At 38.3% G+C, this 17,312-nt stretch overlaps 1 protein-coding gene and 1 long non-coding RNA gene across 6 annotated transcripts in view; one reads left to right on the forward strand and one right to left on the reverse strand.

Moving 5' to 3' along the window:
- Window positions 1-1,181, reverse strand: part of LOC113476627 — a 12,591-nt gene extending 11,410 nt beyond the window's left edge. Inside the window, exon 1 of the long non-coding RNA XR_003397752.1 lies at window positions 1,074-1,181. This is a non-coding gene — a long non-coding RNA (uncharacterized LOC113476627). The remainder of the gene's footprint in view (window positions 1-1,073) is intronic.
- ACBD5 (acyl-CoA binding domain containing 5) overlaps window positions 1,064-17,312 on the forward strand; it is a 30,154-nt gene continuing 13,905 nt past the window's right edge. For 2 of the 5 annotated variants that reach the window (XM_026842437.1, XM_026842436.1), the window contains exons 1-4: window positions 1,064-1,197; window positions 2,538-2,610; window positions 6,922-7,033; window positions 7,162-7,194. In XM_026842437.1, coding sequence (XP_026698238.1) covers window positions 1,064-1,197; window positions 2,538-2,610; window positions 6,922-7,033; window positions 7,162-7,194 — 352 coding nt within the window. Of the gene's footprint in view, window positions 1,198-2,537; window positions 2,611-6,921; window positions 7,034-7,161; window positions 7,195-8,227; window positions 8,252-17,312 lie in introns of all 5 variants that reach the window. The other 3 variants (XM_026842441.1, XM_026842440.1, XM_026842438.1) reach the window with 2 other exon arrangements.

Below are 17,312 nucleotides of genomic sequence, written 5' to 3' on the forward strand. Positions count from 1 at the left end.
GGGCAGTAGGGCCGCCCCGGGCTGGGCGCCTGTCAGCAGGCGGCGGCTGGAGAACCGCTTGGAAACCTCGGTCTTGACGCTGCCGTCCGCCTCTCCTGGAGAAACGGCGGTTCGGGGGCTTCGGAGCCCACGGCAGAAGTTCCCCTGCCGGGCGCCCGGAGGAGGGGGGCTGCCAGGCCGCCGCGGCGCGGTGCGGGGAGCGCCGGGGAAGGAAGGGCCTCTGCCTCCCCGCAGTCCTGAAGTTGGTTTGATGGCATCGGAGCTGTTGCCGTGAGTTCCTTCTGCTGAAAGAGTTAGCGGAACGGAAAAGCCGAAAAATCGGAATGTGTTGTTTTGATAAGAGTAATAATAATTTTAAAAGTTGGTTATTACATACAGCGTTAATTCTGGTGTAAGTAAAACGGGGTTTGTTAAGGTGCTAACATAAAGGTCACTGTAAACTTCTCCTAATGACTAGAATCGAGCCTCAAAGTATCTGATTTAATGGATTGGTTACGAATCTTCCCCGTCAGCTCTTACAGGTTTGTGTTTACGTTTTCTATCTCTACAAAAGTGTGTTCAGCAAAGGAAGGAGATGCAGCGAAACTGTTGTTGAAAGTGCTGTCAAATACCCAAAGTAAACAAAACCACTGCAGAAGGCTGTGTTTTGGGTTTGTTGTGTTTGGTTTTGGTTGGTGGTTTGTGTTTTTTTTTTAAAGTTTGGAGTTTTTGATAAGGTACTGTTCTTAATAGTAAAGTGAATTGCAAGATCCTTTGTTTACTGTGAGCTAAACCTGTCCCTTTAAACTGAGTGAATGGACATTTGCTTTATGTTTTGTGGAATCTGACCTTAGAAGTAGTAAAGGTTATAGTCCCTTAAACTCAATCTGAAACTTGCTGTTTGTAAAGTAAACATTGTCAGGGGTGCTGGTTCATGGTAGTTGAAGTGAAAATGTTCTTCGTTGACTTAAGTTGTACCTTAGTGAATCAGGCTGTAACAAACTGCAGGCTATTTTCTCATGGAAATACTAAGCTTGTAAAATACTTGTTAATAATCTTGATTACAATTTAATTGTATTTTAAAATGCTTTCACTAGGTTCATTCCAGCCAACGAATGAAATGATGCTCAAGTTCTATAGTTTTTATAAGCAAGCAACCCAAGGACCCTGTAACATTCCGCGACCTGGATTTTGGGATCCGATTGGTAGATATAAATGGTAACTTTTCACAAATTGTTCTTTTGCTGATTTTTTTTTTTTTTTATGCTTGGAGTGGAGATGTTTAGAAGGGTGCCTCTTGGCGAAAGAGTTTAGTGAGTTTATGTCTTGCTTAAAAAAAGAACATTCACAACCTTTGATGCTTGAATTTGTTTTCTGTCTTTGTGTTTCAACTTTCTAGCTCAGATAACTTACAACTTTTCAGAGTTGGAGGTGAAAACATTCCCTCAGGTGGTGTAGGTGGGCTGGTTTTTCTTGGGCAAGCACCAGGCAGGTTTTTCTTGGGCAAGCACCATTATGGTACCTCCTCAGTGTTTATCCCATGTAGCAGAATGAAATTGTAGGCGCTCTGCAGAATGAGTGATGTGGATAAGTGTCTGGAATTCTTCCTTCTCAAGTTTTCATGTATGATGCGAGCCTGAAGTAAGTGCTCACTGACAGCCACTGATACAGCTTTAAGCTCTTGGGGAGCGGTCTGGTTTATGTGTCTTTCTGGTTTGTCTGCTCAGTGGCAGGGCTTCCCACTGTTCTCCTTGTGCTGGGAAGCCTTCTGATTCAGCAAATTCCAAAGATCTGTTTGAAAAGCCATGTGAATGCTTTGCTTATTATATTTTAGTAATGATTTGTCCTGAAGAACAAGTATTATTGCTGTCTTTATGGTCATGGTGATCTTAGGATCTGTGAAATGATTCGTTTGACTTTTTTTTTTTTTTTTTTTCCTTGTCCTTCCTCCCCAGTCTCCCCAAGTCAGGGTGAAGGGGGTGTCTTTGATTGGAGTTTTCCATCTTGCAGAGTTGGTGAGGGAGAGATTTTATTTTCAGTCTTGTGTACTACTAGCGGAGCTGCTGTGGTAATGAGATGATGGTTAAACTATTTGCCTACTAGACTGATGTGTCTTTCCCCAATTACTAAACTCAGAGGACAGATTTTTCTTGTAGCCTGTCTGACCTCACTAACAACTGTTTGTAAGTGCTGACTGAAGTGCCTGCTCTTTTTCTGCAGCAGAAGGTCTTAAAAAAATCAACTTAATCAAAAGGGAAATGCGTGTGTCTTGTATCTGGGCTTGTTAACAACTTACCAGGTACAAGATCATAGCTGGTCAGTGAGGAACTCTTCAGTCCCCAGGCTGTTCAGTTTGTTGGTTCTTTGTTGATGTACCACTATGTGATTATCCTAGCAAATAATATATTTGGACTTTAAAAAAAGTTGTGAATTGTTGTTGTGTTTTATTAGTATCAGGGAAACTTTGGGCATTACATAACTGACCTACTTAAGGCCAGGCTGAAAAAAATCCAGCAGGCCCTGAACAAACTGAAGATGTATGTGACTTTCTTTCCTAGGGATGCTTGGAGTGCCTTGGGAGACATGTCCAAGGAAGAAGCCATGATAGCCTACGTTGAAGAAATGAAAAAGGTAAGTTTTCTAATGAGTGGAAAGGATCTTCTAGAATAGATGTTCCAGAAATAAGTCAGGGAACAGGAGGAGGTTCTTGCTGACTACTACTGTCAAAACTCCAAATGAGTTATTCCCTATGTGAACTGTTACGTTTCAGTACTATGCTGTTTGGTCTGCCGGGAGAAGAAAGTTTTGTAGTTCCAAAGCTATAGAATTTGGGTTTTCAGAGAAACATGAGATCTCTAGCTGATATCAAACTTAAATGCCAGAACTAAAAAGTGTTGAAATCATGGTAAAGGGGGCAGTGGGGAAGACAGTGAAACTTAAAGTACCACAAAAGAAAAGTTGATTTACTTCAGACTGCCTCAGTTCTCAGAGTTGAGAGAGGTTAAGTGATCTTTATCTCGGAAAGGAAAAAACAACCCTCCAGAAGGACTTCAGGAGCAAGAGTCTCACTCATGACTGAAGACATGAGTGTTAATCAAATATGTAAGCTGAATAATCTTTGATTTTTCACAAAGAACTCGGCAACGTGAATTTTCTGTACTTGTCATGAAAATATTCCTTGTATATTATATTTGCAGTCAAACAGTTAGAACTGAGTATTTTGATCTGTCTTTTTTGGAGTAGATGTGTAACTTGTAAACAGTCATAGTTACTATATTAAGCAGGAGTTGCAGCATTAATTCTGAATGTTTACTTTAGTTAAAGTTTCTTGTCTTTTATTAACTAATCCTTTTCACTGCAGTCTTTTCACTGCAACTCTTCTAGGTGGCCTTTCCAGTTTACTGTCAATCTGGATAAAAGTATAATTGTAATCTATTATTATAATGAGGTTAGCATCAGGGAGAGAAAATATAAGTTCTACTCTGAATACACTTGTTTTTCTCCTAGGTCATTATCTCGACACTGAACTAATAATTGTTTAATAATTGATATGACAAAAACTTTTGCTAGGCGAGGAGCTGGAGTCTGTCTACTGTTCTTTTTCCCATCTCTAATTTTGGCAATTTAGTTCCTGCTGGTACTACCATAGCTGCTTTGAGATGAAAAATAAACAACTCCAGAAAACACAGAGGACAAATATTATTCATTTGGTCAAAAATACCACTAAATTTTAGTAATTCCTTTTAAATGCATGCCACAAGATTTAGTGCTTCATTGCAGAATCTTGGATTCAAAATGTGTTAATACTTCAGTACTTTGTTGTTGTTTTGTTTTTTGTTTTTTTTTTTTTCCAGTGCAATAATTGGTTTGGTCAGGACACTAAAACTAAGTAAAACTGCAATGTTTGTTCTAAAATAACCCCTAGTAAGCCTCCTGTGAAGTCTGCTTACTTGACCCTAATAGAGCACAAGTATTCTTTCTGCCTCTGTAAAGATTACATGTAGGGATTGGAGAGCAAATGCCTTCTTGCCTTGCTCAGCTTTGAAACTGGGGAATCTGTTTACTCTGCTTTGGTGCTGTTTCAGCTCTCACATTTGAAATACTAGCTTCAGCTTTTCCAACCCAGTTGATTCTACTTGAAATGTCAATGGAAGTGCATTTCAAATGGATCCACTGGGTTGTTCTATCAGCACATACTGCACTAATCCTTGTGGTGTTACTGTGGGCATTCTGCTGCTGCTGCATAGGTATCCATGTCTAAGGGGGGCAAAACCCCACTTCTATACCGATATCACAGGACTGTGTTTGAGAGTGTATAGGATTTCCAGATTTCCCCCTCTGCCCCTGGGACAAGTCCCTAGTGTTTGCATGTTGCATTTGGGCTGTCAGAAGATACTTTTTTTATAAAATTGTTCAGTATTTTTTTTTCCCTTCATGGAGTAGCCTTGAAAATCGCAGATATTGAAGAATGTGTCCAGGTGAGGTTTTGAGGTGCTGGTGGGAGATGATCAAACATCTCTTAGTCTTAGCTAAGATGAATCTGAGCTCAGGTGCATTTTGTTTAAGGTTCATTTGTCATCCAAGTAGCATTTCTGAAAATTTTTATTACAAAACTGTTTCATTTATTTACACTTCAGACATATTACTGAGAAGTGAGTGAAATCTTAGCATACAGAAGTATTAACAGTATATGGTATTTCTAATCTAAAACAAGAATCTTGATATATGAGTTGTCTGACATCCAAAGAAAACAGTAATTCAGGATACATATAACCTATTTTGCACTTTCAGATTTTAAGATTATGTATTATGCCTAGTGACTCTATTAGTAAGCAGTTGATTTTGTTTGTGGAAGTATTGCTCTTTTCTTGCTCATCTAAAAGCTAACAGTTACAAAACTCTTACTTTAACAGAAACTGTGTGGTAAAATTCTAAGAATTGCTCCAAATTGCAAGAGTATATTGAGGTCTATTTAGACAAAGAGCAGTTATGTGCAGACATCATAGAAATGCACATATGAACCTGTCTACAGTGCAGACTATAGAAGTAAATACATAGCAAATACAAGTGTTATTCTCGAATAGGTTTCTTGTTTTTCTCAATGCTATTGAAGTTTTTAAAAAAAAAAAAATCACAAAACTGCCTTGTCGCTTGTTCGTGTCCAGCTCTGTATCTGACCACTCAACATTTCTCTAACAAATGTGGAATGAATTATATATACTGAATAGAGAAGTGGTACTGAAACTGCAGTTTGATAGGATCATTGTCTCTTGGTGTCCTTGATTGGTTTACAAGTGTCTTGTTACCTTCTAGCCTGCCTGGAGCTCCTGCTTTGTGAAGTAATGCTGTAGCTTTTGCTTCTACTAAGTAATGTGCTTGGTGCTTTTAAGCAGCACGTTTTGCGGCAACTTGCACCTCTGTCTATTTGTTTCTTGGTGCTCTGCTGGAGGAGGAGGTGAACTGTGTCTGTTAGTTTGTTTCTACTGGAGTCTTCTCCTACAGCTATTTCCTCTTAAAAAATAATTAAAAAAGTAGAGGATGGAAGAGGAGCAAAGCTATCAGCATAAAGCTTAGTTGAAAGGACTTAAACTAGAATGGGACAATATCGTATGCTTTTAAAATATTCAATTATTGAATCGCTTCTATTTATTTTAAAGATCTTGCATTCCTATCAAAGGTACTGGTTTTATAATTTAAAATTAAGACATTTTTATCAAAGGAAGAGCTCCAAATGACTTCAAGAGCAGAATTTGGTTCTAGTTTGCTCTGCTAAGTATGTCTGCACTGTCCCAGTTTTGCTGTATTCTGTCCATTTTGCGGTTTGGGTCTAGATGGACCCACCAGGGCACTTTTGCTTCTTACATTCTACTGAAGATGGCAGGGTTTGACAAATATGAAGAATCCTCTAAGAAAAAAAGTCTTTCAGTTTCATTTTCCCTGTGGGAAGACTTGTCTATAAAATAAATTTGGTCACTTAAGAGTAGCGTGTTGAACTTTGAGTTGGTTTGGTTTGAAACTGCTGAAATAATGGATTCCAAGGTCTACTAATACTGTGCTGAGGTGGACCTTTAGAGGTGTGAAATGCTGAGGTTTCAACCCCAAGCCCCAAATTAAGGTTGACCTATGGGTGATTCCTACAGCCCTTCACAAAGTGGGGGTGAGTTTGCCTTAAGGCTTCCCTCCAGGGTGTAGCCGGCCTGGCAGGGAGAGCCATTGGGTAAATGAGCCCCAGGTGTCCCACATTAAGTAAGCAAAGGTCAGGTGTCCCACTTAGGGATAAAAGCTGGGACCACTTGCAGGAAGGGGCAGTGTCTGTCTGAGGTGGATGCACTGTGCAGAGTTCCCTGTTGGGGAAGGAGCGCCTGCTTCCCTGGGACTGGGCTCCAGTCAGGTCTGGCTTTTGTAAATGCAGGCTGTGTAGAGATTCAGTATGTGGCTTGTTGACTTGGTTGTCTCCTGTCCCTTCTATGGGAGACTGCATTTCACCATTTATTCCACCCATTGTTGGTTGTGTGGTATCATTGTTGGGGTCAGTGGGATTGATGTCGATTATGTATAATCTGACTGACTTGTTTGTACCCCCAGTGCTCACCCATGTACTGACCCTTTTATATCAAATACACTTTGGTTATTGGTTCATCTTTATGCTAGCTGTGTCCTTTATGCTAGGCTTAATAATTGGCAAAACAAGGTGACAAATGCATTAGCTCTCCCATCTTCTCTTCAACTAAAAATTTAATACAGTTAGTTAAGATTCTTGTTTGGTAAATTAGGTTTATGTTGGTTTTGTTTAATGAAAAAAAAATTAAATATCAGAATAATGTGCTAAATGACTTAGTGAAATGTTACTCAGTTTTACAATGACCAGAGGTTTTTGAAATCAGTTGAATGAATCATTGAAATGTTGTTTCATAAGATGCTTCATATTTTGGACTTGTGCAGATTCTTGAGACTATGCCAGTGACGGACAAAGTTGAAGAATTACTACAAGTAATAGGCCCATTCTATGAAATAGTAGAAGATAAAAAGAACAGAGGATCTGACCTAACCTCAGGTTCGGACAAATAACTTCCTTTCTACTACTAATAATCACAACTCCAGATTTTTTTGGGCTTGTTTTCTGTAAATGATTTTAAAGCTAAACATTTCATCTTTTTGTTCATTCTCTTTACCATATGGCAGTTCGAATGGAGAAAGTCTCTAAGTATTTGGAAGGTAGGAATAATAAATTATGTGTAAGTCCATCTTTTCCATTGTTTTGGTGCTGTAGTAACTTCCTGCTAACACTTGTGACTTCTGGGCTTGCCACCTTATTAGGCTGGATTTTATTTTATTTTGCTTTTGAGTTACAAAACACAGTTAGACCCAGGAAGCTGCATTTTTAGTTCTTGTCTACAGGCTGTTTGAGCTGCTGAAGGAAACCTCTTCCTGAAAAAAGGAGAGTATTTAAAACAAACATCTCCCCCAACCAAATGTAGTTTCTGCCTTTCCATTAGTAAAGGTAACAACTATTTGAAATGCGTACTGCTACATCCTGATGTAGCTGTGTATTGTCAGACTGCATGCAGAACTGGTAATCCAGCTCTGTTACCTGATCTAAAATAAAAAAATCTACAATCAAAATCCATGCTTTTAAAGTCATTGTTTCCCTGATACATACAGAATCTAAGATGGGTTTGTGAAACTTTCAAGTTAAGTTTTCTGAAGCTCAAGTTTGTGAAATAAATAGATATCTATTTAAACATTTTAAATCTCTGACAAGTGGCAAACCTAGTACTGTCATAGCTGCATGAAAATCAGTGTGGTGATTTTTATTTAGCAATACCATTGTGAGAATGTCTTGATAATAACAGTTCTTATGTTACAGGTAATGTGTTCATAAGGTTGTAATATAAGGCTTACAGTTGTTTAAATCTGGCATAAAGTGACAGTTAAGTTTTGCTCTGTTGTATTTCAATTTTTGAAACGGTTTTTAAAAAAGAAACTATTGCACAAATGGATTGGTTTAATGTGTTTAAGAAGTAGGAGTCAGCTGGTTAAATTGCCATTTGTGTGTGGCTCCCCCCTACCCCCTGCTAAAGGGATGTAGTTTTGGTTTTGTTATCAAGTCTCAGAGAAACAGAAACAGTTTTTCATTACTTTTGAGGAAAGGTAATGGTAGAAGTTTTTAAATGGCCATTTTGAAAGCTGTGTGACTTTTTTTCTCTCAACTAAAATTGTGTTTGCTTCATGTCTGGGATTTAATGAGCTTGCCTGACAGCTGGATTGACAGGTGAGATTATAAGAGTATCAGTAGATTCAGGTCAGTGATCTGTGTAATAAGGATTTAGTTGAACTTCGTGTCTATGGAACAGTGCCAAAAGCCACTTCTTGAAAAAGTGATTTAGCTAGGCAAGCAGAGAATCTTGGAAGTTAAACAATACCTGTTTCACTAACAAATTTTGCATGCTTGTCTTTTAAAGAGGCAGCTTAAACATAAGGCAGTGTAGGTAAAACAGAACAGCAGATTTCAGCTTTATCTTGTTCTATTAGTGTTGCAATTAATCTGGTGATATGTCATCATTCATATGGTTTAAAGCTGCAACATCTTATTGTGCCACCATGAATTAAGACAGAATTTTCACAAAGTCCATTGTACATTATAATTTTATCATTGCATTTAAGATTTTGAAACCCTTTCTTGAGCTCTCTTACCACTTTATCGATTAAAAGTTAAGCTGGTAATAATTATTATTCTTTACAGTGCAGGTTTCAAAATATTTCACAGAAGTATGTACCTGCAGTCTTCCAGACACACACTAAAGAATAGAATCAATCTGCCCAAGTCTGTGTTTGAAATGGTGTAGATATTTGGTGACAATACTGTTAATGTATTGATTGTGTTAGTTCCTCTAGTCTCGTTTCTTCCCTTGCCCCCAAACGCCTACTTTCTGTAGATTCTGTTGTGGAAGGTGGTTTTTTTCATGGATAGGCAATTCCTATGTTCTGGAAACGGGGACGCTTCCCTTGAGTCTCTTCATACTGTACACCCCCCGCCCCCCCTTCTGTCCCATTCTGCTTTGAGTTTGCCTTCCATTCTTATTTCATTAGATTTTAATCTGTATGAAGATCATTATCTAATTGTTTAAGAATTGCATGCCACTTCCTCAAAATCAACAGTATTCTTGAATTAATGGAAGAGATTGTCTGGAAGTTTAGTGTACATCAGCTATGGCTGTACATCTAGCAGATTGGCCTCAACAGACAAGTGTATCATTTAAAATTGAATGTCTACTCCTTGTGGTTGCATTGGATACAAACCATTGAAATACTGTCTTCCTGAATCAATAGCGCTTGTGGCTTTCCTTGATAAAGAACACCAAAGCGTCACATGCAACCATTAGAATGACTTGTAACATCTACTAGAAAACTAGGACAGACATGCCAGATCCGTGGGTTACAAATATCCAGACTTGGGTGTGTTGGTAAAGAAAGGAGAATAGCAAATTCCCTCTAATGTGCTGAGCAAATCTGTGGGGTATTTCAAAAGCATGTAACCTGGGTTGTGTTTTGAAACCTCATCCTGTAGCTGTGTGAGAAGTTCAGGTTCTCTGAGAAGTTGTCTCTGACAGGTATGAAGCACTTCTTTACAGAGAAAATTACTGACAAATTATTTTCAGGTACATAAACTACTAGACATCAAAGAAAGTGGGCTCTTACCTGTCATAGCACTGCAGAAGATAATAGGTAACTTGCAGTATTACAGAAGGACCCTTTTGTTTGTGACAGCTGAAGAGCAGAGGGAGGACTCTGGTAAGGTGGAGAGTAAAGGGACAACCTTGTAACTCTTTTGTAATTGCTAATAAATGCACAAGAAATCTGATGTCCAAGCCAATGTTAAAAAGACAAAAAAGCTTCAAAATACCATTGCTCAGTGAACTTGAAATTTTCAGGATTGGTATTCGAGCTTTCTTCTTATGGTTATACCTGAAGAAGTCAAAGGTGGGCTAGAATTGGCACTCTACTGATCTGATGCTGGATGAAAAATACCAAGAGTTTCAGAGCCAACTCATCCTTCTGAATGTTTCCTTGAGAATGTTTGTGGATATTTTTTCTGAATGTGAGTAAATCCAAAGGGAGACAAGAAAATTCTTACATGACAGGCCTGCACTAAGTTATCTCAACAACTAAGCAAAGTATCTGGAGATTGTTCACAAGTTCTTCAGCAGAATTTTTTGGTGTACTCTTTGTGCTTTATGACAAGACATTTAATCTGTTTTAAAATCCTACTAAATAAAGATGACCCTTTGCCTTTATGCTGAGTAATAGTACTCTTTGTAAGCCTTTGTGAAGACTAGATGTTGCCTCCAGTAATGACAAGTTATGCACTGCAGAGGCTGTGGAAAGTTTCAGCATTATAATACTCCTGAACTTTGTCATCCTAATGAGTCTTTCTCTCTGGAAAACTTTGCTCCCAGCTGTGTTGCAGTTGCACCAGATGAAGCCCTGTTGAAGCAACGTGATTCATACTGCTGCATGCACTGGCTTTGGGCACTGCTGGTTGCACTGTAGCATGTTTGTGCCAGGAGCCTGCACTGGGCACTACTTCAGTAGGAGTTTGTGTGAATGGCAGAAGTACCTGCCTGTGAGTCAGGCCAACAACTGTTTTTAACACTTTGCAGGTGTCTTCCTGCCATTGGATATGGAAACTAGGTTTAAAAGATGATACACAGAGCTCAGTGAGTGCTTTTAGAACAAGCAAATATATGTAAACACTTCTACTTCAAAGGCAGTAGTTAGTACAGGACATATATAAGCTTGGGAGGATTGCACTTGAAAAAAGTGAGTCTGGTCTTAATTATCACTTTCCAGGTAGAAACACTTCTTCTTGCTCTTAAAATGCAATATATTTTCCAGCTGTGCTTTTATAGATCGCATATGATTATTTTATATTTCCAAACAGTTTTTTTCTTCTCAAATTGCTTCTCATGTTATTTTCAACATCTTTGCTTTATAGTGGAGCATTTGGTGGCATGCTCTTCCTGCTTGTGTGTGCGCCTCTTTTGTGAAACACCCTCTGTTTGCTTCAGAAGCTCACTATTTTCATTTTTGTTTGACTTCAGATATACTTGCTAAACTGATTTCCTTCCTGCTTTCCCTCACTAGGATTTTTAAGGAACTCAGTGGCTTCTCAGTGCTTTGTAAGAAGGGGCAAAAGAGCTGGAATCCTTGTTACTCTGAAATTGCTGTGCTTTAGTAGGCTGTGTTGAATGGGTGGCAGCACCACAGCTAGGAGGTGCATTAAGTCAGGGCAAGCATGGGGCAGGAGGAGCTGATGGGTGGGTAGGAGAGGTTTTTAAAACTCCATCCTTTAAACTTCTTCTAGTTTACAATGATAAGCTAACAGCTATAATCAAGGTTACAGATTATATTCAGGGAGGCTAGTATGAAATTTACTATACAAATATTTTTATTAATATCTCAGTAGTTTAATAGCTTACCTCCAGAAGCATCCAGAATATTCTCTGCAGTGTTTGCTGCAGGGTAGGACTATTATAGTATTAAGGGCTGGGCCAGCAACTGCCAAAGTCAGTGGAGAGTCTCAATGAGATGTGGATCAGTGTCTCAACAAGCTGTGGCTTGCCCTGTTGTAATATATACCTGCTTCAGGTTTACCAGTTCAAATCTGAGGCTACTTTGTGATTTGACTTCAAACTGATGGTTTTATGCTAGTGCTGTGTAACAATGTTGGAAATTAGAGCAGCACATCAGTGTAGCTCAAGCCTGAGGATATGGACAGCTCCTCTCTCATACAAAGTAGTAAAGAATATAACACCATGGGGTAAATAAGAGTATCCAAATGTGAAAGTGCAAGAAAAAAAATTTTCTTCCAATTTTATTGAAAAAGTGGAGGGAAGAAAGAGAAGCCTTTTTCCGTTTAAAAAAAAAAAAAAAAAGCATCTGTATTCTGGTTTGTGCTGGATTGAGTTAACAGTAACAGTTTTTGTGCATAATTGGTCATTGGACCTGGATTTTTTTTCTTCCAGCCAGACAATGCTTCCCTACAAAATAGAAAATAAATTGTCTTAAGCTCCTCAGGTTTTGAGAATCCAGCCGTATCCACTTGCTATAAAATGTTGGTGTCTTGCATTTTAGAGATCTCACTTGTAGTTAAAATCTTGTGATGAGAGAACTGAAACCCAGATTTCTCTCAGCTCTCTTCTACAAAGACAAGCTACAGAGAAGTAGTAGTGAACAGAGGTATGGGAAGCTGGGGAAGAATAGATGTAAGTAGTTGTATTTTGATTGCACTCAGAAGAGTGCCCAGTGGGCATGGGCTGCTGTTTCATACATAATGTTGTTACAGCGAAAATAATTACTTTAATCATAGCCTCTAAGATACTTGGAAAAGCCATCTGTGTTATCTGTGAGGCTGTGTTTAATATGGGCATTGTAGAAAGCTGTTCAACTGGTAGGCTTGGAGTAGGTGACAGGAGAATATAATTTTAATATTTTGTTTGGGGGTTTTTATGTACAGGGCAAAACAATTTTTGATTCAGACCAGAATTTCTGGACTATAGATGACTCAGCAATATGGTTTTCTGTTGCTTTCAAGCATAATTGTTTTCTTTATGGGGTTCTGAGTTTTCTATATTCATGTTTTTTGGGACAAAACTCAGGAGTGTAATGCTCTTCCCTACTTGCTACACAAAGTAAAAGTTCCAATTATTAATTATCTCTTCCACACAGAAGAGACCTTAGCAAGTCTTGCTCATTCTCCAAGAGGGAAGTAGTACCAGACATAGGGACACCCTTGATCCTGGAATCATCTTACTTTTCTTGCAGGTTACTGTATAATATCTAAGAAGCAGCTATTCTTCGTATTCATTCTCACGTGTGATTGTTGGCTAAGGTGTTGACAGTAGGTTGGCAAACTGGCTCCACTGGTCCTGCTGCACATGCACCATGTAACTGAGCTGCATGTGCTTGGTGGCCCTGTACTCTGGATATCCCGTGGCCTTTGTGGAACTACCTGCCAATGCTGGGAATGTCTGTGGGGCAGCTGCTGTTCTCCCTGGGCTGCGCTCTCAGGAAATCCCAGGCAGGTTGTCTACTGGCAGAAGGCTGGGAATGACAGGGAGGAGGGAAATATATTTAAGTCGACCCAAAACCTTGTTTATTTGTAAAGTATGCTGAAAATTCAAGGGGGACTGCTACTGATGGTATGGAAGGAGGTGAGAAACTATAGATACTGAGAAGTGTAAAGGTCCAGGATGACTAGTCAGTAGTCTTGAATACCATACTTGCAAGTTAATATAAATGTCTAAGAAGCTGCTATTGTCTGTGTTCATTCTTACCCACAGACTATTGTTTTGATGTTTATAAATGGTAAAGACATGGATATTGTTGATTAAATCGGGTTTTGAAATACGGTGACATCTCTTTGAGTGTAACAGCTTGAAAAGTGCATGAGCAGAGAGGAGTGCTGGGAAAACAAGACTGTAGTCTTCTGGAGTATATTAAAAGAAAAAAAGAGGCTTCTTTTTCTCTGTTTAGGAAGACTAAACAATAAGACAATAAAAAAAGGAAAACTGTAGAGGAAGACCTGGCTGCCAGTCTCTGTGTGCTTAGGGAATAAATTTTTCAGAGAACTTACACTTAATGCGCTTAAAATTAAAAGTGATAAACCAGTAGTAAAGTAAGGAATTTTATATTATTCTGTCTCTATTTTTGACAGACTTTTCTAAAATATCTTTTTATTTGTGATGGCAGCTCATTTGAGTACTGTAGAACAGATGTTACAGAGCAGGCTGGGCCCCTGGAAGTTTTCTTTGTAGTGTACTATATTAAAAAGAATGGAAGGAAATGAGGGTATAGAAATGGTTGCTCTAGCTGAAGAGCTTATTGATACCAGATGCTTGCATGTACCCCTCCTTTCTCACTGCAATCACTCCTTGCAGTGAACTCCTTGGGATACATCAGTTTCAAAAAGGAGGTGGAGATTTGTGCAACTAGGTGTATTGGAAATAGTAGAACATGGTTGCATAAACTTGGAATTGAAGCAGGGAGCCTACTTGGATTGGTAACAAACATGAAACCAGGCTGTGATGGCAAGAAAAGATTTCTAGTTACCTGATTATCAAAACAATTTTGTACAGCATATAGGTCTCAGACTTAAAAAAATTGACAGAGCTTGAGTCTACTTAAATGTAGGAGTGCAAAGAGATCCCTATATAAGATGATACAGTCTTTTGGTGGCTAAGATTTTGCTGCTGTTGAGCAGATAGTAAAGTTATGGTACTTTACAAAAGCACATAATCTTTATTAAATGATGAGGGCATACACAGCTAGTGAAATGTTTTATGATGTGTTTCACCTGCTGTTGCAGACTGTTTACTGATTGCTGGTATTTGCAAAGAATGAGAGGCTGTAGGACTTGTGTGAGGATACTGTGTTGTGCTGAGCCAACCATCAGTATAGCTCCAGCAGTGCCTGTTAATCTTGTATAAGAATTATGTGCCTGTTCAGGAAATCAAAAATACGAGGTATTTGAGAAAAACCTGCTAGGTGAGGTTTTATTTGTAAAATGACCCTTGAGCTGGGGCAGGTCCACAGAGGCATGTAAGCTTCTAACTCCCATCTGGGTAACAAAAATGCCTTGAAATATGTGCAGAGTTAGAAATTGGATACATATTTTTGAGAAACTTGCCTCTGTTATATAGGTCATTGAGAAGAACTGCAGTGCTGCTTAAAAAAAATATATTTAGAATTGCTCTTAGGAAATGTCTTAATAGAGCTGACACAAGAAACTAAACATCTACTGAAAGCTTGTAGAGGGGCTTTGTGTCTGTTTCCATCCTTTTCATCTTGCTATTGTCTTATGTTAAATCCTTCTTCCTTATGTTTGCATGTTTTACTGTTACACAGCTCTTACTATACAGCATTAAAAAAAAAAAAAAAAAAAACGATCCAGGCTTTTACAGTAGAATATAACTCCTTGTACAGCTACAGAGCAGTACAGCTTTGATTTAGAAAGCTCTGTCACAAATCTCACAGTTTGGTGTTGTAGGTAGTGAGATGAAAATAATAAACCAAGAGGGGTTCTCTAGTATCTAAATGAGGAAAACAGAGAAAAAAGCTACTAACTTTTTGCCTGTAGTTGAAGTGGGTAAACAGAAAGAATAAAGGGATGGGGGTGGGTGGATGGGATTAGCACAAAGCAAATAAGGTTTTAAAAGCTTGCTTGACTATAATAATAATAATAATAATAATAATAATAATAATAATAATAAAATAAAAAAATACCTAATTTCTCAGGAAGTAACCTACCAACAGGGACTGTAGAAGTCACTACTAGTTGGCTCTGTTTAGTCTTTAACCTTATCGCCCCCAGTATTAGTCATCATTGCTGGTTTCTTAGCAGTTACTCAGAGTAACAAGGACAGCAGCAAACCGTGGTTTTATCATGTAAAAGCATTTGGGAATGGACCTGAAGATAGCAGTGTAAGGGTTCTGAGGAAGAGTGTACAATTAAGCACAATATTTCAAGCAGCCAAAACTATAGTGCTGTGTTCTTCAGAGTCGGCATCAAAGCAATGCCTCGTTATGGTCTTCAGGAGCACTGTTGCGAAGAACGACTGTGGAAGAAATACAATCCTGATGGATTTCAGTTATTCAGGTGTCCTGTGGCATGATACCACAGATCTGTTACTGTTTATACTTTCTCTCAGTTCCATCTCTTTATTTAAATATGTGATATATCACTTAAGTTTCACCAAATGAATAACCTTACTGAAACTGAGAGAAGATGCTTGAATATTCAAAGACCTTCACCTCAAAAAGTTTATCTTAAGGAAAATGCTTATGCTATAGCCAGGGTTTTTTTACAGTATCTTTGTTAAGGTGAGGAGCTTTACATTTTATTTTCCCTTCTTTCACAGCTAAATGCTCCTCCTGGTCTTGTCTTTCCTGTTTACTCCCACGACTGGGTAGGACACATGGATGATTGTGCCCCCACTCCCTTTTTGTTTCAAAGGGAAGGGTGATGCCTGCCTTACCATGCCAAGAGAGCTGTGTCTGTGCTTGATGATCAAGCTGTGAGGATTTAACTGCTACCTTATTCTTCTCACACTGCTGCTTCTCAGAAAAAACATCTTGAGAATTGGGTTTCACAATAAATGAAATGTGTATGAGAAATAAACCGGAAATATGTTGGGATTTTTTCTTTTGTGAAACAAATTTCCTTGCAAATAAGTGTTCTTCAGTGAGGAGAAAATGAGCATGTGATCACTTACATTCTTGTAGTCTGCAAGACAGGCAATAGCTTTTCCAGTTCTCTTTTTACAATCAAATGGGGTTTTCTTTAATCTTCATAGAAAAGGTTGGATTAAATCAATCCAAAACAGTGATGCAGGGTGCTGCAGAAACCTTACCTTGCATAAAACTAAGGTAAAGGATATTTAACATATTATTTCTATACAAGAAATTAAGTTATTTTGCTTTTTTTTTCTTTTTTTAAGCACTATGGATAAGCTCTGAAAATAGAGGAATGTGGGAAGGCTCTTTATTGTAAGATTAAAGTAGAAAACACTTAGCTCTAAATTACCACACAGTGAAGAAAGTAGTGGATCTGGTTTGGCAACTTCAGTATAATTGGATATTATTTTGCTGTTTAATATTAAGCCTAAATTTAAGAATTAATCTTCCAAGGTTCTGACAAGGGAACATAGAAATTATGCAAATAGAATGCTGTGGTGACAATTAAAACAGACAGACTTCAGCCTTGGATTCAACATGTAAAATGTGCAAGTGTCTCACAGAAACTGTCCCCTCTTTGTACCTTAATTACTGTGTATAGGAGGCTTAAGTGATCTTCAGAATGTATTTAACTGTATCTGTTTTACAGGAAGTGGTAGAATTGTCCCATAAATTCTCCACATTTTTAAAGAATCTTTACCTTGCAGTTCTTTTGTACAGTCAGAGTAAATTGTGATCCTTGGAGTGATCAAAGATGTGGAAAGTAAGGATTTAGCAGATACTTTGTCTATTTACATAATTTAAAAAAAATAATCTTGAATTAGACATGCAAAGAAATGCTCAGTGTGTTTATTTCATCATCTTTTTCACTGAAATCAGAGAATTTATTTCTGTATGACCTTTACCAGATAAAGATCTGTATAAACTTGAGTCTTCTTACCACACTTTGCATCTGCTTAAATCACTGCAGGAGAAGGTGCATGGAATATTGCATTTACCTTCCTATGTGAGAATCCTGTTGCTCACATAATTGAATAGAATGTTTTAAAATTTGCCTTTTTGTTGAGAGCAATTTTGAAGCATTTCGGCCCAAAAGG

Source organism: Athene cunicularia, assembly GCF_003259725.1.
Source record: "Athene cunicularia isolate RWA chromosome 2 unlocalized genomic scaffold, athCun1 chr2_part1, whole genome shotgun sequence".
NCBI lineage: Eukaryota > Metazoa > Chordata > Aves > Strigiformes > Strigidae > Athene > Athene cunicularia.